A 24,440-nucleotide genomic window follows, 5' to 3' on the forward strand; every position below is an offset into this window, starting at 1 on the left:
ACTAACCTTCTGGACTAATTGCAGCAAAAGATACATGAAAGAAGGCCAGGTTTGGCAAGTAAGAAAGTCATCTTTTATCAAGACAATGCACGCCCCCACACGTGTGTCATTGCTATGGCAAATATACATGAATGAAGATACGAATTGTGGCCACACCTGCCTGATTCAGCTCCATCAGATTTATATCTCTTCCCCTGGCTCAAAATTTCTCTTGATGAATGGAGATTCTTTTCAAACGAACTAACAGCCTAAGTAGACGGGTATTTTGCAGGCTGCAAGAAATCCAATTTTTGAGATGGCATCAACACATTCGAACATAGCTGGAGCAAGTGTATTAGTGTTCAGGAAGACTACATTGAAATATAAAAAGGTTTCACTAAGGTAAATCGTTTATTTCTATTTCATTCCGAGAACTTTTCAAATTACCCTCATAATACAATATCAAATAGGAATAGATTGGAGGGAAAGGAAGTTAATCTGCAACCTGTACATGCCTCAGACTGCTCAGGTGCGAGTGGGGAACGGGGAGTCCAGATGGGCAGTGTTAGGAAGAGGTGTAAGGCAGGGTTGCCCATTATCACCGTTGTTGTTCAACCTGTATGCAGAGGAAATGATTAAAGAGGCATGGGAAGAACTGGAGGTAGGAATGAAAGTGGGCGAGGAGTTCGTAAAATCAGTTAGGTTCGCCCATGACCAAGCTTTAATTTGTCAGTCAGCCAAGGGGTGGCAAGCATTGCTGAGTGAATTGGTAATTCAGTGCAACAGGTATGGGATAAATCAATATTAATAAAACAAAGGTTATGCGATTACCTAAATAATAATAATAATACATCATCAAATGAAATGATGCTAATGATAGTGGATTCAACTTTTTTTAAATGTAGAATAGGCTAAAGATTTTGAATTTAAAAATTTTGCGCAGAAAGAATTTAAAGCTAACATTTTTCTACCACCATAATATTATTATGCTTTGAGGCTTCTCTGCTTTTTGAAATCTCTGCTCAACCAGTGATGTACAGTTCAGATTTTTTCCAAACAGATCAATGCTCATTTTGAAATGCTGAATTTTCTATGATATGGTAATGCTGGATTTTTTAGCAATAAAATTGTGGTACTGATAGATTATCAATTAGGGGAAAGCAATTTGGGCAAGTTAAAAATTTTCCACTCAAATCTTAAATCACCCCTCATAATCTTCCCAGACTTGCTTCCCAAACATGCTTTAAGTACTATTCCAATTCTCACCTTAAGCTGCTCAGGATTTGGTACTGAAATCAATCATTGGAATGGATTCTCAGTGTTAGATAGGTCATCCGGAAGCTAACGTCCCTGCCTTTCCATTGGCATGGTCAGAAGTTGAAGAATTACGGTCTATTGTCTATTTAAATCAACTTATCACTTTCATGTCTTGATCCTTGCATTTTGGTTGAAACTTGGTTTTCTTAAACATGGTTGCTAAATTTTTAATCTGGTATATAATTTTTCACAAGGTTGAAATTGATATTCCAAAATCTCTTTTGATGTCAGATTTGGAAATATCACCTGCTCACAGAAACTGAATTTTCACTTTTGGTGGAATTTGAATTTTGATTAGGTAGATCATTGAGTCAATTATGGATGAGCTACTTATGCTTTATAATTCACTCACCTCACCCTGTAAAGTTTAGAATCAGCTGAGATTACAGGTCTGAAAGAACAATGACAAGGCAAATTTTAAGAACTTACCTTTACCTTGGGTTCAGGAGGAATTCAGGTAAACCTAACAGCAAACAATATTATGGTTCATTTAAATCTCTTCTCTTTATGAAAAGTATGCTGGGTTCCAGTATTTGTTGATTGCGAGAAAGGAAGTCTTAGTCTTTCAGGTCATTGAGATTCTTTAGAGACTGGAGGTTTTCAGAATAGAATGAAACTGCACTGCCTATGACCCATTGAAAGGAAAGGGGTGTGGGGAAGTGGAGTTGTAAGATTATCTTCCTAGGGCGCATTACTGAAAATTCTTGATAGGGTTTTGTGATAGGTTTTTTATGCTATGTGAATAGTTTTGTGAGTATTTTTTTCTGAGAGGCAAAACAAATTTTTGTTGTAACCATTGTTACATGTTTACAATTTTCGTTCAATGAATAAGTATGCATAGGCACCTACATTGAAAATTATAAGAGTCAAAAAGGATGATACCTACATTTTATTTTTATCAATGCATATGACCATGTTTCATTATTTTTTGTTTCTTCTAAAAAATTTGTTGTTCATCTCATGCTTCTATCAAATTAGTTCAAACAGTTTTAATTATACGCTTACTGAAGTACCAAATATCATTGGAATGAATTTTAAATTGTAGATATATAATACTGTTAAAGAATAAAAATCACAGATGCACAAGATGGTTCAATATTCTCAGTAATATTTTGCCAAATGTCCAAATATCAACTCTAAAAATCAGGGTTACAATTTAATAATCAAAAAGCCTTACGTAATTATTTACTTAATATTCTTAGGAAATAAGATACTGATGTTTTAAAGTTGTTTACTTGTGCTTAAATCTAAGGCTTTGCAAAACTGATGAGATGTTACTTCAACTTTATCCAAAACATAGGCACATACGCTATTTCCAGGGCCTAAATTCTTGTGCTACCATTTTAATTAGATTTGACCACATTATTAAAACCCATCTATAAAATTACTGGGCCTTTGCCAAATGTTGCTAATTAACTGTACTAATAAGTAGTTACTTTGCAAAATGTTTCTAAGTATATAACTCTGTATACATATGTACAACATTGTGCGAAGAACTTTGGCACTTCTAGTGCACTACATGGCTCTTGTGTCACTTCCAATTTCATAGCGGTGAATTTACTACGAACTTCAATTATCCTGAATGCAGTCTTCAACAGCACCGGTTGCTATTTTACAAGAATCTGGAAACAATCTATAGTAAGTTATACAGAAAAGCTAAAGCAATAACTAAAATGACAGTTCATAATTAAGACCTTCTAAATCATGTAATGCCATGTGTTGAATTATATAATATATTAATATCAACATCAGTTGCAAATATTAACATGTTTTGGGATACTGAAAATGAAACCTAAAATGTACACAAGGAATTATCATCAATACTGACTCCAATAACTTGATGAAATATTAACATCCCTATAAACAAGATAAAGTCACCAACTATATTTTGAAATATGATATGAAAGTGATAAATGCAAGGCAAGACTTAGGGTGCAGTTTGTGGGTTATTTAAAATTTACTGAAACTATTTTGGCCAAACAGTATTATCTGAATGAAAATTTAATCTGGAATGTGAAAATAGTTTTCTAACAATAAAAGTTTTATTATTATAACTTTCTTAACAAATTCGTAGCGTGGAGTATCAACCCAAAGGTTTGTTTGATATAAAAGGAAAAAACTGCATAGTAGTTTCATCGAATTTATTCGGTGAAGACAGCATTTCATTACAATTTTGATAAAACCTTGTTTCCAATGCAGTATATTGTAACAAACTGTTGCTTATAAAAAAACTTGCATCAAATTTAAAATGTTGGAAAATTACAGGGTTTAAAATCAGTCATTCTACTCGAAGATGAATTGGTATTAACTGAATAATTTTATAAACACCACAGCTTGGTATATTTCATACGTGTATATACATATGTGTATATATTATTTACAGAACCACATCAAAATGTATTCTACACATTTACCAGGTATGTAGTTTTTATTACAAAAAGATAAATTTCACAAACAATAACTTTTGTGTGCATACAGTGAGCAATTTTTATGAGAAAACATAATTACCAAGAATTAAGTAGAAAACTTTTGTTTCACCATGCTGAATTATTTATTATATACCATTTCAAAAGAATATTTTCATTACCTTGCCAAAATACAAGAGAACAATCATGGATGACTATAATAATTGTCACAGTCCTCCATGGCACAAGGAATTTAGTGCTCAAACTTTACATATTTGAACTTTTGGATAACAATTGATACTTGAGGTCTAGCAGATCTAACATATAATGGTGACTGTCTACAGCGACAGTTCATTCCTGTGGGATGAAAAATATTGATCTATTGCTAAGGTTTTATTATGTACCGCTTCAATAGTGGTGACTTCTGCAAAAGACCTGAATACTTGGAACATCTAACTCAGGAGATATAATGTAGGTATTGAGGTTTTGTACCAATTTTTCATTTTTACTCAAATGAATCAACTAGGGATGGGGCAAAAACCACTTAATAACATGAATAATAACAGTAATATTTATTTTTCCATAGTATTAAGGATTCATTCCTTATCTGAATACAAATGCCTAATTTCTTAATTCCAAGCTCTCCTCTTTTTATCTCGCTTATATTTATAGCAGATGGTCAAATAGTAAGTATCATACCTGGGGCACAATGAATTACAATAAAACGTTATCTATGTTTCTCAAAAATTATTACGCAAAGAAAAAAACTTTTACTTATATGTGACCCATTGTTGCATATATTTTGTAAAGAGAATGGGAAAACTTTGTGCAACATCTGCAAGCCGAAAGCAGTTATTTTTACATGTTTCTATCCACAGAACTTATAGTGTTTAACACATTTTCTCCATGTTAAGCCACATAATCTTACAGGTGACCTTGTATTGCTGATACCATAATAATCGTTATCTAAGTCACCACAGTGAATAGATTATGAAAAAGAAATTAAAATTAAGTATACTTTGATATACTTGCAACAGCAAGAAGTATGCAGTGCCGAGTAAAAATACTAAAATGTTAAGTAAATCATATTAGCACAGTACAAGCTTGGAGGTATATTATCAGGATCAAAATCCAATATCTAAAATGAAACTTTGTAGCTTTATAGCTAAGTTAAGCAATGTTTTACAGTTTATATATGTGTTTCATGTTACATACTTACATTAAAAGTCATGACAAGGGGAGCATAAAAATAGAGCACAGAATAAGTACATTAACTACCATGTCATTAGTCCGCTGACACTCAAAGCTTACGTTTATAGTTTCATTTTTCGTTGACTTCAATGAGCATGTAAAGCATATCAATAAAATAGACAATCTTAGGCATACTCATAAAACTTCTGAAATGGGGTAGGCCAGTCAATTAATATACATATACAGAAACAAAGTTTTTTTGCAAATGCTTATTGCCCACTACAGGTGGTCTTTTCCACATTATTTGGGACATGAATGTATACCCACAGTCAAAGTCCACACTGAACACAAACTCATTTTTTATCTTAAGTGGGTGAATAAATTTCATTGATAAGCCTCATGCAAATAATGTGAATACTTAATATTAACACAGTGATTGTGTGTTGAAAATATAGTTGAGCCATCATCTCCGTGAGCAATGTTACAATTATTTTCACAAGAATACAACAGCAAACAAAACAATTCAGATTTCACCTGCAATATAATTCTTGACCATGTTGTGAAACTTTGGCGGATTAATTACCCAAGTTATTGAAACAATCTGCAAGAAGAGATCTTTCTACAAAGTGCTACATTGCAATGATAGAGACTTTTTCCAAGGATGAAGTATTTCTACACTTTTTCAATAGCCACTGTCACAAAAACTATGGAGGGAAGTTAATCAAATCCTGTATCATTATATCTTGGCCATTAATCTAAGTGCTTTTAGAGAATTATTCACTTGAAAATAAGTTATTGTCAAAACAAATATTCGTAATTAAATGGAATTCCTCAGCTGTATAAAACCAACAACTAGAAATGCGGTAGAAAAAATGACCGTATTAAAACCCTTATAATTAAAATGAATGTGAAATTTGCCTACAAAAATAAATTATATCACACATTTGAATCTATTTCACACTCATTCTGGGCCAAACTCACGCAAAAGTTCACACTTTTATTCAGATTTACTAGCACATTTGTATATTATAGAAATCACTAACTAGTCTCATCAAACAAATATTTATAATACCCCTAAATAAAAACAAAGTTTGAATAGAATTAGTGTATAGCAATGAGAAGTTGAGAACAAATATTGTTTGCTATTGTAAAATTCCCACCATAAAATTTTAGAAGTTGCTTCAAAAAGTAGATTAAAATGTTCTGGAATGAGGCACATGAAGGACTCAAAAAGTTTTCGCTCTCAGGTTTTGAGATGTAAACATGATCCACATCTGGATATCATAACAACAAAGAAATTAGGAGTCAATAGTGTCTTAGTTTAATGTCTATATTTATCAATTACTTTTACTATTACCATCACCTCTTCTGAAGTCATATTTTTTCTGAAAATACAAAATTGATATTACAATCTGAATGTTTTACAATGAGTTTTCCAATAATGTTTGATGAGAAATAAATTATCTTGTTAGCCTTGTAAAAAAATAATACCCGCATAACACAAGTTACTGTTACATGTACTCTATGCATATTAATGATGAACAAAATATATGCTACAAACTTTTTAAATAATAAATAGATAACATTTCAGAAGACTAGAAGTTACTTTTGATGAATGTTTTGTTTCCAAAATAGAATGCCACCTCCTTTCAAATTTAAGATTGTTTTTGTAAGGAGTCTTCAAAAGCCATTAACGTAAGGCAGTGGAAGCTCATTCCCATTATAAAATTAATTTCAACAAAGGAATCACAAAATATTGCTGTGATGAATTTGAACTTTTTGCAGCAGAGTTAAGACGAAAATGGGCAAGGGGCATTTAAAAGCAATACAATATCAGCCAAATTGCAATTTTTGACTTCCTTAATTATTCTCAGAAGGTGTGATCTCTGCTTATACAAATAAATAAATGGGAGAAGCCAGGATTTCAGTCGATATGGTGTATTTTTATATATATATCATATTGATATGACATCCTGGGTTAACAAAATGACTCACAGTTGGGTGTTCCTCTTCGATCTTTTCTTTCTAACCTCACTGCATCAACCATTGTGGTCCACTTTGCCAAGAATAATGCTTACATATAAAGTCTTTTTTCAATAAACTACGTATTTTTCAAGGCCATCTTTGAAAGGGGGGCAATTTCTTCATTAAAAATCTCTAAAATCTAATGACATTGTTTCGGTTGATGGAATTGTAAATTAAAGGCATACTTTTCATGCTTACTGCCATTTCTAGAGAATGACGTAATTATTGATTTTTGAGGATAGTAGCACCTTACTATTCGTGCGAATTGTTTTGAAGACAAATTTAAGGCGTGTTATGCCATAAATTAGAGCTCTGAATCCTCTGTTCACAGCCAAACACAGCCCACCCAATGAGGCATCTGGGAATATTGGGGGATAGATAATACTATTTCAAATCAATGTTAGAGGTTGGCACATTTTCATGATCCTATTAACTGGATGTTCATTTTTCTTAAATCAGGAAGTCCCTCAGCAAGTTAAAAGTATCAACAAACTACTCAACATCACAAGTTCTTCTTAATTCCTATTAAAGCCAAATTCTTTTTTATAATCACTTTGATCCAATAAGTGAGGCTGGGAAAACAATGGATATCATACTAGGCAGTAGTGAAAATGAAAGGTCTTTTTGTACCTCTTATTTGAATCTTATTCTCATGAGATGGGGCAACAGTACATTCATCTCTCGGGAAAGATTTGGTGTCTCTGTCCTTGAAAGATAATTTGCAAGATTATATCGAACCACTGTCTCCCGAGTGCAATTGATGATGCCTGAGGTTCATATCATTAGTTGAAGATGGGGTCATTGTCATGCTGCTACTGCTACCACCATTCTGGGAACCACCATTCTTCTGATTGCACCTTGATCCCCACTGATAGAGGGTCTGAAGGGGCACATGCAGTAGCTCAATAAGTTGAGGATAATTAGGTTCTGCAAAATTAAGGAATCAATTGGGAATATTTTCCATCCAACCAAGACCAAGTTTTTCTTAAAATTAAAGAAAGCAAATCCTTTGCAAGTAGGACTTGCACTATACACTAAACAACATTTTTGAAAAATCCAGTTTCTGAACTGACTAATTATTATATTTACCGTTTTCTGGAGTAACAAGTCCATGCCGGATAAGAAAATCTACAACAACAGGGCAGCTTGTAGTCTTGAATTCTGTTGAAAATATTCTTTCCAATGTTTCCTATAATGAAAATAATGAGTAAAATTATCAACAATATTTCTTGGGGACATTATAATAAACTGAACTGTGTAGCATGCTTGTAAAAAAAAATTGCGGGGAAGGAACATACATTATTAAGTAGACATACCTTGGCAGAAAGAAGCTCAAAACTCTCAACTTCACCATCGCTGTTATTTGGTACAAAATCCAATGGAAGTTCCAAATCATAAACAAATTCTGTGTTAGGGAATAGGCCTTGTTCACTTTCAAAGAAGAACCTGAAAAACAGCCAAATTATTTATCTTAAAAAAAGCAACTTTAAATATATTCATAATATTAAATTAGTAGTGTAAACCCTCCAAAAACTCTCAATAATCATTTTAAATAGAGATCAAAATAAATTACTTAAGCAAAGGAATGGTTTAACAGAAAATTAGGTGCCAACAAAGTACACATAGGTTTTGATTGATGCAGTAAAGTCATTCCTCGACATTAACAGGTCATTTAGTTATTCAAATAAGTATCAGATTAAGTTGAATGCATTCACAGTACAGAAAAACAGTACAAATACATAGAAGGAGGTGCTAAGATGACTTATAAAATATTTTGCTAAGATAAGATAACCCAAAAAATTGAAAATGGTTTGTGTGGGTAATATATTTAGCAATGCACAGATTCAGAGCCTTAGATGGTAGATACCTAGCACAAAAGTATCTTAGGAATATTTATTTGAGGATCTTACTAGTGGCTTGTGAATAAAATTTGAGAATTCCAAAAGGATGGATGGGAATCAGCTTTGGGTGTAGCCCCTTCATCCCCAATAGAATGCATGGGAAAAGACTGACATTTCCATTCAAACAATTTCTCTATCAAACTATCATATTTTCTTGCAAGCATGATCATCACTGCATTGTTGTGACCCATTATTTTCCCATGTTGCAAGGGGCAATGAGGGCTACCACAGCCTCAATGCAGCTCTTATTTAGCTGCATTGGGGATGTTCTTACTGTTCCTTTTATTATTTATTATTATTGGACCTTATAAGCTTTTAGACTCATTGATAAAGACTATAATAATTTCTATTTTTATAATGTAGGTCATTTAATTTTAAATGAATATCAGTGGATATCCACCACAAGTTCACTGAAATCAAAATAGTAGTCTGAATAACACTTAACAGATCCCTCTGTACTGCTCAAGCTAAAATGGCATTCATGAATGGGTAACTACTTTTCACAAAGAACCTGAGGTTGTAAACGAGGAAGCAGTTCATTAAAACGTTTATATGGAGCAGGGCACTCTATGGATCAGAGCGATGGAACATAAGAAAAGTGGACCATCAAACATGAAACCTTTGAAACATGGTGCTGAAGGAGAATGCTGAAGATTAAATGGGGAGATAGTGATAAATAAGGAAGTATATCAAAGAGCAGAAGAGAAAAGGACCACATGGATAACTTAGTGGCAAAGAAGAACTTGATGGATTGGATACATCTTGAGGCACAATTGATTAAGAAACATAACAGAAGGGAAAATTGAAAGGAAGGCCCCATGAGGAAGACCAAGACACAAGTGCATAGGACAACTTAAGAAGGACATAAGACAGAAAGCTATAAGGGGATGAGGGTTAACAATGAATAAAGAATTATGGAGGGTTAACGTACAAGTAAACCAATCTTGGGACTGAAATACTGATGATGATGATAACTCTTAAATTTTTTTTACATTAGCCATTCTCATAAATGGATTAATTTTTAATGTTTTCTAAAATGTACATCCTCAAGCAATCAGCAACTCATATCTGCTTGAAAGCATTCATTACTAGTGTATATATAAGGGTGAATATATGTGCATACAAGAGGGTACCTAAAAATAACCGGGATAGTGCTGTGGTTGGTTGAGCTTATGTAGTATGCATTTCTTCTGCTAGGTGAGCACGAATCGTTCCCAGTTCTGCACAGGCATTTTGTTGTCTGGGAAGGTTGTGTTTGGTCACAACAGTTCATTTTGTAAAAACAGTTTTGCCTGCTCCTCATCTTTTTGTAATGGCAGATTTAAGTGAACAAGAGCGTCGCTGTGAAATTTTGCTTCATGCTTGGTAAAATCACCACAGAAACTGTTGTGATGTTAAAAACAGCTTACAAGGATTGCACTATGAGAAAAACTAGAGTCTACCAATGGTTTTCTCGTTTCAAAGAAGGAAAAAGGTCACTTGATGACAAACGTTGTTTAGGACATCTGTCAACATCAATCAAGCCAGTGGAAAACTTCATTGCCCAAAAAAAAGCTCATCAAGTGAAATCAAACCTCAAGATGATGCTATTTGTTTTTTCATATGAGAGGGATAGTGCATTCTGAAGTCGTCCCACCAGGTCAGACAGTTAATCAGGTTTTCTATTTGGAGGTTTTAAAAAGATTGCTCAGCAGTGTGCAACAAAAATGGCCAGACTTGTGGGAGATGAAGGACTGATTTTTCCACCATGACAACACATGCAATTTCTTCTTGTTTCCTAGAATGTAGAGGGATATGAAAGGACAACGTTTTGATGAAAAAGGAAGCAGTAAAGGAAAAACTGATGCAGGAGCTGTCGGGCATCAAAACAGATGAGTTTGAAAAATGTTTCCAGGAATGGAATTGCAGATTGAACAAATGTATCAGTGTAATGGAGAGTACTTTGAAGATGATAAGGTTGTTTTGTAATAAAATTTAATGCATAACTTTTAAAAGAATAATTCCGGTTATTTTTGGGTACCCCCTCGTATGTGCTAAGCATTTCCTCGTCACTGATGAATATTACCTTTGTACACACCAAGAGCATTTTGCATACATCTCCCTCAGCCATGCTTTTTTATTTCAGTCGATTAGTGTCTGGTCCTTCTTTAAAGGCTAATATTGCATCTAAAATGAAAGTGCTTGTTTGATGAGGAAAAGGGGGAGACAAATGGCAGATTGAGGGTTCACAGCCATAACTAAATGAGTGGATTTTATTATGAATAGCTTGGTAAAAATATTATGAAAGATGGGAAAATATACGAAGAGATTAAAAGGCATAATAATGGTGGCAGGAAGGTAGCTAGTATAATGCTATTTTGATAGTGATATATATTGGTTCCTAAAAGACATGTATGGAACACATCTCAATGATTGCAAATATTGCAGACAAACACAATACATGCATTGCAATTAGATTTTGACATTTATGTATAGTCATAAACAAAAAAATAGTACACAGGAGCAGCATACATAAGAATTTAATTATTTACTTAATGTGAGAGACATAAATTCATCCACTTTATAGCATTGATAATATTTTTATTTCCCTTAGTTTTCTAGTAATGATTTTAGGAATTTAACACCAGCACAACAAGGGTTCCTAGCAAACATAGCTGAGTTATGGGCTGTTATCCTTAAGACATGAGACCCTCTTGTGCTATGCCATGTACATCAGCATTGGTTATCAAATTGAACATGGATTTGTTTTGCTGCACCATAATAATAGCGTGGAAAATAAATATACAAGGAATAGTTAAAATTTTAATTTTTTTAAAGTAAGGTCTACAACTACATGCCCTTGGAACTTTACCTAAGATTCTCACTGGCCATTTTTGCAGCCTAAAGAGGCACAAGGAAAGATATGAGTGCCTGCAGATGGCAATTCCATATTTCAGTTGACTATGAATGAATGCATGATAACCTGAGAGAGTCGTAACATCGCCAACCAGGGTCACAATTTTTCTCAGGAGGTAACATCCTATGGCAACTTTAGAGCTTATTTTATCAACATGAGTTTCCCAGGATAGAGTCTCATGAATATGCATCCCTAAGAACTTTTGTCACAGTAGAACATATAAAAAACATAAACATAACATAAAAAATGTGTCTATAGCAGTAAAAATAGCAATATAATAAAAGGTTATTCCTCTCCACATTCTTGTATGGAAGCAAAACTATAGAATACAAGGATAAACATAAATATCAACTATATGCGGAGTGTATCATGTTCTTAAGGAGTGTTCTTGGGGAAAACAGAAGTGAAAGGGTGAGGCCATGAAAGAATCGTTGTAAACGGAATGATTCCAAGGTAGAAGAAAGAGAGAAGAGTGGGCAAAAAGTGGTCCAAAGAAAGAAAAGAATGTAGATTTAACCAGCAATAGTAGAAAAGTATCAAAGTGCTGTGGCGTGCTGGTATGGTCATTCTGATAGAATGGCATAGATAAGAGAATAGTAAACGGATTGTTAGACAAGAGTAGGCTGAGAAAGTCATGGGTGAATGTAATAGATGAGACTCTCAAGAAAACTTCTATAAGAAGTCACAGGAACAGATGTATGAAAAAACACATAAGATTGTGAAAGACTTGCAAGGATAGGGCAGTCCATAGGAAATTAATGAGAGTAAATTTCCTTATTTAACCTAAAACAAGGTTTTTATGACAGTGCCTAGCCAGAAAGGTAATTCCATCCCATGTATTATATTTATCATGACCAATATTGATTTAGAGAGGGAAGTAAAATGCCAGCTCATATCAGTCGTAAGAATATTTATAGAGAGAATATTCATAGAAAATAAAAAGATGATTTTTTAATTGAGATTTTAGGACTTTTGACTGAGTGTACTGAACAAAGTTTACGAGTGCATAATAGAAGATAAGTGGAGGGATCATCATCTCAATGGAAAATTCTCCATCAATCAGACAAGCTCACTCACAGCCTATTGGCAGTGGTACAGAAAATCAAAATCGCAGTAATTGGTAAGGAGATTGTATAGGGTTGTCCACAGCTTGTACCACCTTTATTGTAAAAGCAATGGAAACAATTAGATGGGCACAAGAATAAAAGTAGATGGTTGGTTAATTAAGTCAGATTATGAGTATGATGAAATCTAAGTCGGTGTTTCATCCAAAAGATTGAAGTCATTAGAGAACTCAATACAGAATAAAACTGAGATGTACAAGACAAAAACATATCACAAGAAAATGATTGTTATAAGGTTTTTGAGATGCATCAGTCTAAACATTAATGTGAAATGACATGAAATAGAACAGTTGGAGCAATACTCATACACTTATTAGGTATGTAAAGAAATGACTGGTATTGGTTTTAATATGGAATGAGGCATTGCATGGACGACCTTGAAACTTGGGTTTAAGCAGGATGAGCAGAAACTTCAAGATTTTGGAATACAAGTAAAACATAAGTTCTTAGAGAGGAAGACACACAAAGAATGGCTAAATAAGGTGGTAATGTAGATGAAGTTATTGGTGGAAATTTAAAGAGGACCAGGAGAGTTAACCTCGGAAAGATTGAGATATTACTGAAGCATATCATAAAAGAGAGATTATTTGGTTTCAGGAAGAAAATTACTAAAGAAAAATCATTACGATAGCATGAGGAAGCTTAGAATATCTGAAGAAGACCATCTTATATGGCAAAGGGCCTTAATAATGCTTTAATAAGTATTTCAGAAGTGTAGAATATTGCCTATTTCAGGAGTAGTTAAAAATGCGCCACCACATTACAGCTATATAAAATAATGATTTCATTAGATTAAAGTCTTCCCTCAGTGAAATAATGTATGTGAGCTATTTTTTAATCATGTAAAGCCTAACAGTGTGTGATATACTGATGATTAATTAGATACATTGTCAAGCAATCAAGACATTGCTCCAGGAAGTAATATTGAGCTGAAGGAGAATGTTATGAAATTATATGGTATAGAACTTTCCTTTGAAATAAAAATTTGCATGGTGTTATTATTTTTATGTAAGAGCTTTAAAACTGTACGTAAAATTATGATGAAACTAAGGAAATGAAAATCCAAGGATGCAATTATATTCAAATAAGAAGGGAGTTAGCCATTAAGGCCTGTTAGACTTACAACTTACTCATGTCCTGTTGACAAATTTTCCATAAACCACCAATGAATGCATCATGAAAGTCCCTTATTAGAGGTTTTTAAATACATGAATGGCAATTAAAATGTCCTTGAGCTGCATTATGTGATGAATATGGAAAATACCCTGCATATAGTCAGCAATTCCCAAGAGCAACATTATTTAGACACAAGACAGTCAACTTCCAATTGAACAGGCATCCATTATTTGGGCTGCAGATTATGTCTCCCATATATGCGTTGCTCATTTTTTATATGTTCAATGGTGTTGGTGGGGTAGAAGGCAATGGGATGCATAGTTTGCTTTGGCAAAAAGGGTACACCTTTTATTGCATTATTGGATATATTTGCAGCTGTGACAAAAGAGATATAATTTTATTGATATTACTTCTTTTCTATAATCATCTTTGGTATCCAGTTATACAACATTTCAACTCTAAAAAACTTTCATGGATGTGAACGGTGTCCTATAGTATACAGCCCAATACTCCATACATCAAAACTTTATAGAGAAGCAGCTCCATTGTGTATATATCCTCCCTTGTTCAAATGTCTTTACTTGGGTCAAATATTATCAGATGAAATTGGTTTTCCGAATGCTTGTGAAGTTAACGCCAGAGTCATAGAAATGGTCACAAAAGCAGATGATTTGAATTTATCATTTAAATAGAAGCTTGAGGTTATTCTTCATTTAGAAAAAAATGAGACAGTGAAAAAATTTGGTATCAAAGTGCAAACCAATTGTGATACTCATTTGCAAAAAAATGAAAATTCACAAGGTCACTCATGATTCTGACGTTTGGAGTATGAAAAGAAAGTAAATGAATAAATGAATCCACTAAAGTCATGACCGTGCAATGCTGCAGTGATTCAACCAAAATTCCTGATAAAGAGCCAATTTTTGGAGAGAAAACAAAGTTCTTTCTTTACCCCAGATTCCTAGGGGATCAATTTATTTCAGTTTAAGATCAACTTTTAAACTCAAATTTCTAGGACATATTTGTCAAGGAATGAGAAAGAGTAAGAAAGATTCAGGCTAACATGAATACCTGAAATAAGCAACTAATTAAAACTAACTATTTTTCAGATAATTCATGTGAAAGTGAGGGTTTATTAAGAGGAGGTCTACTTTTTATTGACCACAGAGTATCATAATGGTAGGCAAAATAACTTATTTTCTAAAAATTTTGACTTTCATTACAACCTTACCAAACGGATATATATTTCTGCCTTATAATGCCTATGAGGGCTAACCTACTGGTAGTTTGGCCCTCAGTTGGCCATTTCTTCATTTTCTGGTTCATTCATTTTGCCAGTGCATTGTGGGTAAAGAGAAGAGAACCCAGAAAGTGCCAAAGGTATGTAGAGATTAATGAGAATAGGATATGTCTATCATAGGATACTCTCAGTGGGGGCTATATTTCTGCTGCATTGAGTTTCATAAGGATCCTTTTTTCAGAGGTATCTCGATCCCTACTTGAGGTGCTTTGTGGAGGGCACTTTGAGTGAGTACGCCGTCCGTCGGATGGGACGTTAAGCCGCGGACCCCTTGGCGCCTTTCGTAAAGAGCAGGCTAATGCCGACGCCGGGTTTCTCTCCACCCTTCATCATTTCCTGTCCTTCCCCTATGGCGCAAATGACCTTAGCTGTCGGTCGCCTCCCCTCAAAACTACTACTATAAGGATCCTACTCTCTTTAGCCTCTCATTGGTTATGTTTACTGTTTAATGCCATTATTTGCACATTTCAGTACATTATCACAAGAAAAACACAAACACATTTCTCAATGTAAAAGAGGTCTTCATTGAATTTGATTGAAACTAGTTGAAATAAGAGTTTGAAAACAATTTTGATGAAATGATTGAATTTGCCTTCATAAAATTTTAGTTGCTTCATGAAACCATCGAACACAGGTCAAGCCTCACAACTGCGCTTTGCAACAGGTTAGACCTATTTGCTTCTATGTATCTAAATTATTTACTGATTGTGACATGAGAAATCATATGTATTACATCCTCATTTGTGGCGTCACAATTTTTCTCCACTAATCATTTTTATTTCGATTTTGTATCATAAAATAGCAGGGTGGATTCTGCATTTTCTGTTTATTCATGCAACATTGACAAGAAATTAGCATGGGAGAGTGTAACACTATCTACATTATGAAGTTCATCAGTTATACATAGCCTGTAGGGAGAACCTACATACGATGGTGAGGTGAAAAGTTCTCGGCCTGACACAGAGATGGCATTCATATCAGCAAAAATTTACGATTCCTGCTTGAGTACACATATCATTAGTTTGTAAGACAAGGGTCAACTTTTCTCAAGTAATTTGTTCACACGTATTTTTGCACTAGACGTCTTTCGTGTTTTTCGTTAAAATGGATAAACTTGAATTTCATGTGGTTATAAAATTCTTCGTTTTGGATGGATTAACCCCTAAGGAAATTCATTCAAAGTTGACAGAAGTGTACGGGGACTCTGCTCCTTCAATGTTGACCATGAAAAAGTAGGCAGCTGAATTTAAATGTGGTCGCACATCCCTCGAAGATGACCCATGTGAAGGATGGCCAAAAACCACAAACTCACCTGAAACCATCGAAAAGGTAAACAATATCGTTTTGGAGGATAAGTGAGTGAAGGTGAGTGAGATGGCTAAGGCAATAGGGATAGTGGAAGAAAGGGGGCGAAACATCTTGCACAAAGAATTAGGGATGCGAAAGCTATGCGCAAGGTGGGTGCCACATTTGCTGAATGCCGATCAAAAGCAAATATGCAAATGATTTTCACCGCAATGTTTGGACTGATTCAAGAGGGAACCAACTGAATTTGTGTGGCCATTTGTCACCATGAGACATGGACCCAACACTACTCCCCAGAAACAAAACAGCAGTCGAAGCAGGGGATGGAAGCCGGTGTTTCAGCACCAAAGAAATTGAAGTCGATTGTATCTGCCGGAAAGGTCATGGCCAGTGTGTTTTGGGATGCATGTCCTGTTACTTGATTACCTTATTAACTTGAAAAAGTCTGAATAATTACATGCAAATATTCCTCCAACCTTTTTCACTGGCTGGATGCCAAAATTCACGAGAACAAGCCTGGCTTGAAGAAGAATCATCTTTCACCAGGACAACACACCTGCTCACAAAGGTGCATTGGCAATGGGAAAACTATAGGATTTGGGGTACAATTTGTTCGGTCATCCACCTTTTTCTACTGATTTAACACCCTGCGACTTCCATCTGTTCCCTAACTTGAAGAAATTTGTTTCTGGGAAGTGCTTCACGTCCAATGAAGAAGTTGAGAGGGCCGTAGATGGATACATATTTGCACAGCCTTCCTTACTCTCACTTGTGGGAAGGAATACTGATGTGGAAGAAACGTTGGACCAAGTGTGTTGAAGTCAAGGGAGATTATGTAGGAAAATAAAATAAATTTTTAACTGAAAATCTGCTGATTGGCAACTGACCAGGAGCAATGCCCCTATACTGGCATGACATTCCAGACGAAATTAGGGAATATTTATTGAATTATTCAAAATTTCTCAGGAGTACAGAAAAATAGCTTGATGATTCTAAATAAATATTTGCAATGTGTAAATTTCAAACAAAGCAGTGTCAGAAATCCTGACCAAGATGGTAAAATTAGAATGTCAATACCATTAGAATGTACCAATTTTTTAGGAAGGCATTAAATGTTATCTCATTATCATCACACATAATTTTATAAAAGACCAGGTATTGAAATTCCAATGCATCTACATATGTGATGAAAAGGGAGTAGATGAAGGAAAAATTTTAAGGACAGGGGTCTTTGATAAATCTCATTTAACTTTTCAGCATGGATTTTTCTGAATTGCTAGAAAAATCTCAAAATTAAGTCAAAATCAAAAACTGAGCATGACAGTATAATTTTCAGTATGATCATTTAAACTTCAAATATTTGAATGGGAAACACAATTGTGGTCAATTCTGAAAGAAAGTGAATAAGTGAGTATCAAAATTAGAAGTACATTATTCAGAAAAACAACTATGAAATAATGATCTGAAAAACTGCATGCAAAATAAATTGTTAGCACAATGACTCACATAATTAAAATGCATGATGTCACAATGTATTAATGTATTCAGTGGTACCATCCCATTAAAAGTAATATTTTAAGTGTGTGAATTATTGTGCTGACAGTTTGCTCAGTATGATGTATCATATTATGTTCCCTAGTGCTCTTCAGTACATACGAGACAGCACCAGCTGGCTTTAACTTCTGAATGAGCTCGGAAGGGATTGAGGCTTCTTCAGCAGCCTCTTTGATGGCTGTTTCCAAGATACCATATCCTACTGACAAGCCTCCTCCTACCTATGGATTAGTAAATTGAGAAAGTATTGCTATGTTATTTAGTACAGAAAGCAATCAAAAACTAAGAGTCAAATTCTACTTAAAAAGAGATAGAGAGGTTAGTAGAAAAGAAGAGGAATGTGTAGTAATATTGTGAACAGTGACTGCACAATCAGTTATCCAAACATCATATTCACAAAAAAATTTAAAATGTTTACAAGAGATGCTTGCATGACTGTTTTGATTTAGATACCCAATGTTAAATAATTCTCATTTGTAGTTTCTATTAACTTATCTGACATTTCAAACTGTGCAGCAACACTAATATCTTAACTTATAAATTAATTAGAATGCAAATATTTTTTAGGTTAAAATTATTGAAGATTGCAAGGCATATTTCATCACAAAGCTCATTATTTCTTCAGAAAAATATTTACATCTGAAAATCATTATTTTTATCTCTACACATGGTTAAATACATATTTGAGATTTCCCAGCATAAGTACCTAAATGCTGAAATATTAAGGTTCACCAACAATTGAACAAGGAAAAATTGTAGTAATCATAGGATGAACATGCTTAATAAAAGGAAAGGGCAGATTCACAGGCCATAAATTATAGACTATATGGAAAATTCCATAGGTATACTGTTCCCTTTAATTTGAAGGAATTTTTAACTTTCTTTTTAAAATTTGTTTTACACCTTTGAATTTACAACTCAATCAAACATTTTTGATTATTAACTGTTCTTAATTCACACTTCCATTTTTCCCTTAAACTTATAATGAAGTTTTTAAGTTGAAAAGTTGACATTTTTACATGATAGCTCTTCATTACATCCATTCTTGAATCACTATTCGAGTCACCTACCACACAATTAAAATTACCCTGAAAGCAATTGTTAGCAAGAACGAGACTTGCACCCTGGAGTTCCAACCATCGATTCTAATAGCTTCCCTGTGCTTCATTTTCTAATGCAACTTAGAAAAGAACTTCTGGACATCATCTTTCTGACTTGGCCATGTGATGGGTAATTGGTGACTTCAGACCAGGTCTCACCAATCATTTTTCCTATGAAATATCAAATATCTCCTTTGTATACCTAAGATATTTGGTCTAACCCTGCAGTAGATAAAAGAACAGCTACATATTTACATCATGCATTTATCATTGTGTCTGCAAGCTTTAAATTTAAAGAAGTCTTCCAGCTGAAATGTAATACGATGCATCACATGCAAAGTAATGAAAAGTTATGAGACTCAATCTAAATACAAAATAAGCAAATGCTTAAGTACATACACATTACAATCAATCACCATTGTGTATTTATAAAACTAGGCTGGCAGATGGAAAGACCAATGCAACAGTTTTCAATAGGCTAGGTCAAAAAATTATTAATTCCAAATGAGAGGACAGCCCTTCAAAATTATTTTATTCTTTCTTTAAAAACTGAAAGACTTCTGCTGCCTTTAAATCTTCCAACCTTTGTAAAACACTTAACGTTTTGTTCCACAAAAATAAGCTCACACTCCTACAATTCTTGAATCATGATTTTATCTTATCTTTCATTAATGCACAAGAGGTTAAGGGGCCACAAAACATTTCAAGGGAGAAGTCATACCCTTTAAGTTCAGGATTTAATACCATCGATGAAGATTTTATCTGAGGTAAAAATGGCTGACATTGTGACTAAAAGAATGCTATTATTATTGTTATTATGATATTATCACATGCAAAAATAACATTAAAAAGTGTGCAAATAGGCAGACTAATTACAGCTTTGCCAGATCAATAAAAACACTGACTTAGAGGTCCAGTGCTTATTTCTTAGTTATCAATCGTGATGAATTTACTGGAGAAAAATAACATCCGAAAGAACAAATGGTAGCATGTTTCTTGCTCGATAAATCCAGAATGTGACGTCTAAAGTTCAGTTCTTGGCGATGGAATTTTCCTCTGAAGAATTTAACTTATCCTAATGCTTGCATACACAAAATGTGTTTCTGACCTTAATTTTCATACAAATATTTTATTGTAGTATTACTTATTGCTCATCATAAAACAAAATATCCATTCCTCTTCCTGACAAAGTATAGGGCAAGTCAAAGTGTAGAGACAAATAAATGAGGGTGGTTTTGCAGAGTACGAAACTTACAATCTACAAATTCACTCTAGAACGATTTAACAATACATTTCAGCCATTTACAATATTTTATTGTTTTTTCACAGCCTATCAGTCATATTCTTATAACGTCTTCATCATGAATATCATATAATTCAATGTCCCTTTCAGATTGACAATAATTTCTTCAACTTTCCTGTAAAATTTTAACATTTTAAGCACCACTTTTATCAGCATTAAATATGGTGTGAAAAACATTGCTCAGAAAAATTCTACACAGAACAACTCTAAGAAGTATTTTCTCATCAACTCAATTACTTCCACCATATTAGTATACTTGAATAAAGTATTTTATTACCATATTGTCTAATTTCCCAGGCCAAGTTTGTTTTGTGGAAGATCTGCGCTGGAGCCAGATGCAGAGCCCCTTTTCTGGGTGGTTCACATATCCATTGATGTCTACACCATATTTCTTTATGCCAAATAAACCTGCAATACCAAATTAAGATGTGGAAGTTGTAAAGGTAAATTGCACACAGATACACAAAAAGTTGGAGAGAAACTAGAGAAAAGGTGTTCATGATACAAAACTACTAAGAAAATAATTTATTTTGAAAGGTCAAGAGTAGCTACAAGCATAAATTTATTAAATTGAAGCTCATATTTTTAAAAGAATAGATTGTTTGGGATTTATAAAACATAACTTTTGCTACTAGGGAAGCCCTTTCAAGATTTCCACCATGTGATGTGATGAATGGCTGATGTTTCAATGACTAACTCATTTGATGTGAATGCTACAGTTGATGGATGTCACATTCTTTATTTTGTTTTCAATTGCCTCTTTGGTTAGTCAATTCCAATAACCATTAGATTGACGGATTAATTTTGCCAGATCAAAAATGATGATATGGTCCCAGTTGAGGCTATGTTCCACCACTTCTGACTTGTCTGAAACTCCCAGCCAAATACACCTCATGTGCTCCTTAATCTTTGCCTCAATCATTTAGCCTGTCTCCCCATTGTACACTTCTCTGCATTCACAGGGAGTGCAGTAAACTTCTAGGCCAATTCAGCCTGACTCTTGATGAATTGATATTTGTAATGAAAAGGAAATTTCCCATGATTTCCCATTGATTTAATAACTAATAAGATTCAGTGTGAGGCCTTTAGCAAAGTTGAGATCATTCATATGCAGTGTTTACACATCAAAGACATACCATATTTTTAGCATCACATTTGATAATAGTATTCTGATACACGTTGTTCACCAGATTAATCCAGGTAATGGAGTTTCCAACAGAAAAGCTGTGAGTTTTACCATTAGTTTTACTAAGCAAAAAGAACTTTTAAGCTCGGTTAACAATAATGTTTTGTTCTCTTAGCAGTGTGTCAAATTCAACTGGTGAGCCATTAATTTTGAATTAATCTTAAAATGTACCTTTCCAGTCTCTGAATCAATGTGACATCAATGGCCAGTATTCTAATGGAAAAGGAGTTAATACTAATTCAGATTATGGATCCTCTACTTACACACATGTTCAACCACCTCTTCTTTGAATCAATCTCATCTCAATACACTTTTACTGGGTTCTCCTTGTTACCATTACCTTAAAATGTATTCCACCTTCAAACCTAACACTAATTTATGCTCATCATAATAATTTAAATCAAAAGAAGAAAAAGAAATATGTGAGAGTACAGGAATGAGAGAAAGTGAGGAGTATTGGGCAATATTGTCACAAAATAAATTTATATTTTGATCACAATAATTTTCCAGATTCCAACTGTTTAGAGGGGGTCGGTTTTTAGTCATTTGTTTGACCAGCATAGTAAGTCAGGGATAAAGTAATATCCACTTTCAAACAAATTACAAAGTAACAATTTAAATCTGTTTTACTGTACTTTGAAAGAAAAAAAGCTTGGCATTTAGTCTTGCCTATCCTTGCTCCCTTTTTTCCTTCACTCCTAACTCTCTCTTACTCCTGTTCAACCTTGGTGCTGGGTAAATAAAACAGTTTCAGGAGAAACAAAATACATCATGATGGAAGAAGACACTTGACCTTTCCATATAAAATAGTTTAAATATGACTTAGGTTTCGTTACAGCATAACATCTTCTTGATGAAACCTAGATCATATTACAACTATTTCAAGTGGAAAAGTCAGTGTCTTCTTTCATTTTGGAGCTTGGGCTATTACATCTAGAAATGCATATAAATCTTTAGAATATAATTTTCCCAAGTATTTCATTCCCACATTAATATTCAAATACTGATTCTGCTTCATTCATTAAAATTATGTGAATATATATTGGCCCTGTTTTCGACTTGTTTACAAACTCTCCTACTATGGCAAAAGAATGTCATACTCACAGGTAGCTGAGCGGTCCATCTTAAGGAGTGGTTCGGCAGAGAATGCATGACGAACTTCATAGTACTGCAAAAAAGTATTTAACAATAGTTCATTTTTAAAAGAACATTTTTATATGATATTCAAGGAGAACAAATATTTGAACATGGTGATGTAGTATACAATAAATTCATTTATACAAGCAGCATGATGCATGGTTGGCCATAGACTTTTAAATTCGGCAAAATATATTTATTTATTATGAAACTTAGCTAGGTCCATGTGGAAATTCAAGAACTGTATTGTTAAATCATTAATACCCATATTTGTCTTGAATCCTGATACTCAAACTACCTTCAAATTGTATTATTAAATACAATAGGTGTTAGCATTTTTTTTTAGTTACCAGGCACAGCTCGCTAGCCAGTGGAGGGGGAGGGTAAGGTGATAGCATTGCATAGGGCCTTCTTCTATCCCTTGAGCCCTACCTTACTCTCTTGGTAGCATACCACAATGAATTATTTCTTTGCCCTCGCTAGCACAGAACCAAGTGGGAAAATGTCACATGCTTATTTAGAGGAAAAAAGATTTCACAAGTAACTGTAAAGTTATCAGCCATTACAAATATAATGACATAATTTTATTACTAACAATAATTTATAATCATAGCTGTTTTATGAAGTTATTCAACTCAGGAGGAAGAATTTCCACAAACCAGTATGTTTGAAAATTAGGTCTATTGACAAACAGAAAATTTTACACATTAAATTTTGATATAATTCTATTCATAACAGTTTCAGGCTTAACTTTGTGGAATTTTTTCATGATGAGGATAAAAAAAGAAACTTTGTATTTCCACAAAAATATTTAATACTTCACACGATCATGGTTTCGATGCTGTGCATCATCATCAGGTGACATACATAAAACTTTTTCAATTTATATAGCCTGGCTCCAAGGCGGGAGGAAGGAAGGGAGAGTAAGGGAGAGGGGGTAAGTTCAGTACTGGTGCAGCAACCTATTAGTGGGCCAGGGGAGGGGGGCGTATGTATTCGATGGTTTCTGGCTCAACTTCGTGAAAGTTCATGTGAATTAAATGAAGTACACAATGTATTCCTCCACTGTCCTTTGACAGAACAGCGGAAAAAACACACTGAGTTCTTTATTTAATGAGGGGGCGAGTTTGTCTGCAATGGTTTGACCCTCATTAAGGGATGATCGATGGACATCACTGCCTTGGTGGGGGTGGGGTTGGTGTGGCAAGATTTTGGAGTCTTTTAGAAATTTTAAGAGGGGGGAATGGGAGAGGTATATTGTTTTGTTGACCATCTCAAATCTGTCTGACTGAAGGGATTGCCAAATTTCCAACTCCTCCAAAGTATTCAACCTACGTCCTTTCTTTTCTGTGTGAAGAAGGTCTACTGTGAAGCTACTGGTATGATTATTTTTCTAGAGGTGTTTGGCGAATTGGGATCTGTTGTCTTTCTTTGTGAAGCTTGATTGGTGCTCTTTAATCCTAATATCAAATGTCTTCCCTGTCTGTCCAATGTAGATGGCATTGTAGTCTGTGCAATTGAATTTATACGCCCCACTTTGTTACATTATGTCAATTTTGTCTTTGGGTGAACCCATCATGTTTTTTAAAGTGTGTGTGTAG

The 24,440-nt window shown here is 34.1% G+C and overlaps 2 protein-coding genes across 6 annotated transcripts in view; one reads left to right on the plus strand and one right to left on the minus strand.

Annotated features, from left to right (window-relative positions):
• Positions 1-18,266, plus strand: part of LOC139690772 (spermatogenesis-associated protein 6) — a 39,710-nt gene extending 21,444 nt beyond the window's left edge. For both annotated transcript variants that reach the window (XM_071588325.1, XM_071588324.1), the window contains exons 9-10: positions 2,846-2,934; positions 18,199-18,266. In XM_071588325.1, the coding sequence (XP_071444426.1) occupies positions 2,846-2,934; positions 18,199-18,245 (136 nt within the window). In that variant the 3' untranslated portion in view covers positions 18,246-18,266. The remainder of the gene's footprint in view (positions 1-2,845; positions 2,935-18,198) is intronic.
• The window catches only part of LOC139690773 (uncharacterized), a 57,737-nt gene continuing 36,719 nt past the window's right edge, over positions 3,423-24,440 (minus strand). For all 4 annotated transcript variants that reach the window (XM_071588331.1, XM_071588332.1, XM_071588329.1 and 1 more), the window contains exons 4-9: positions 22,807-22,870; positions 20,794-20,924; positions 18,216-18,334; positions 8,234-8,363; positions 8,007-8,106; positions 3,423-7,844 (exon numbers count right to left, since the gene is read on the minus strand). In XM_071588331.1, the coding sequence (XP_071444432.1) occupies positions 7,645-7,844; positions 8,007-8,106; positions 8,234-8,363; positions 18,216-18,334; positions 20,794-20,924; positions 22,807-22,870 (744 nt within the window). In that variant the 3' untranslated portion in view covers positions 3,423-7,644. The remainder of the gene's footprint in view (positions 7,845-8,006; positions 8,107-8,233; positions 8,364-18,215; positions 18,335-20,793; positions 20,925-22,806; positions 22,871-24,440) is intronic.

This window comes from Hetaerina americana, unplaced genomic scaffold (assembly GCF_022747635.1).
Source record: "Hetaerina americana unplaced genomic scaffold, ioHetAmer1.1.p SCAF_3, whole genome shotgun sequence".
Classification (NCBI taxonomy): Eukaryota; Metazoa; Arthropoda; class Insecta; order Odonata; family Calopterygidae; genus Hetaerina; species Hetaerina americana.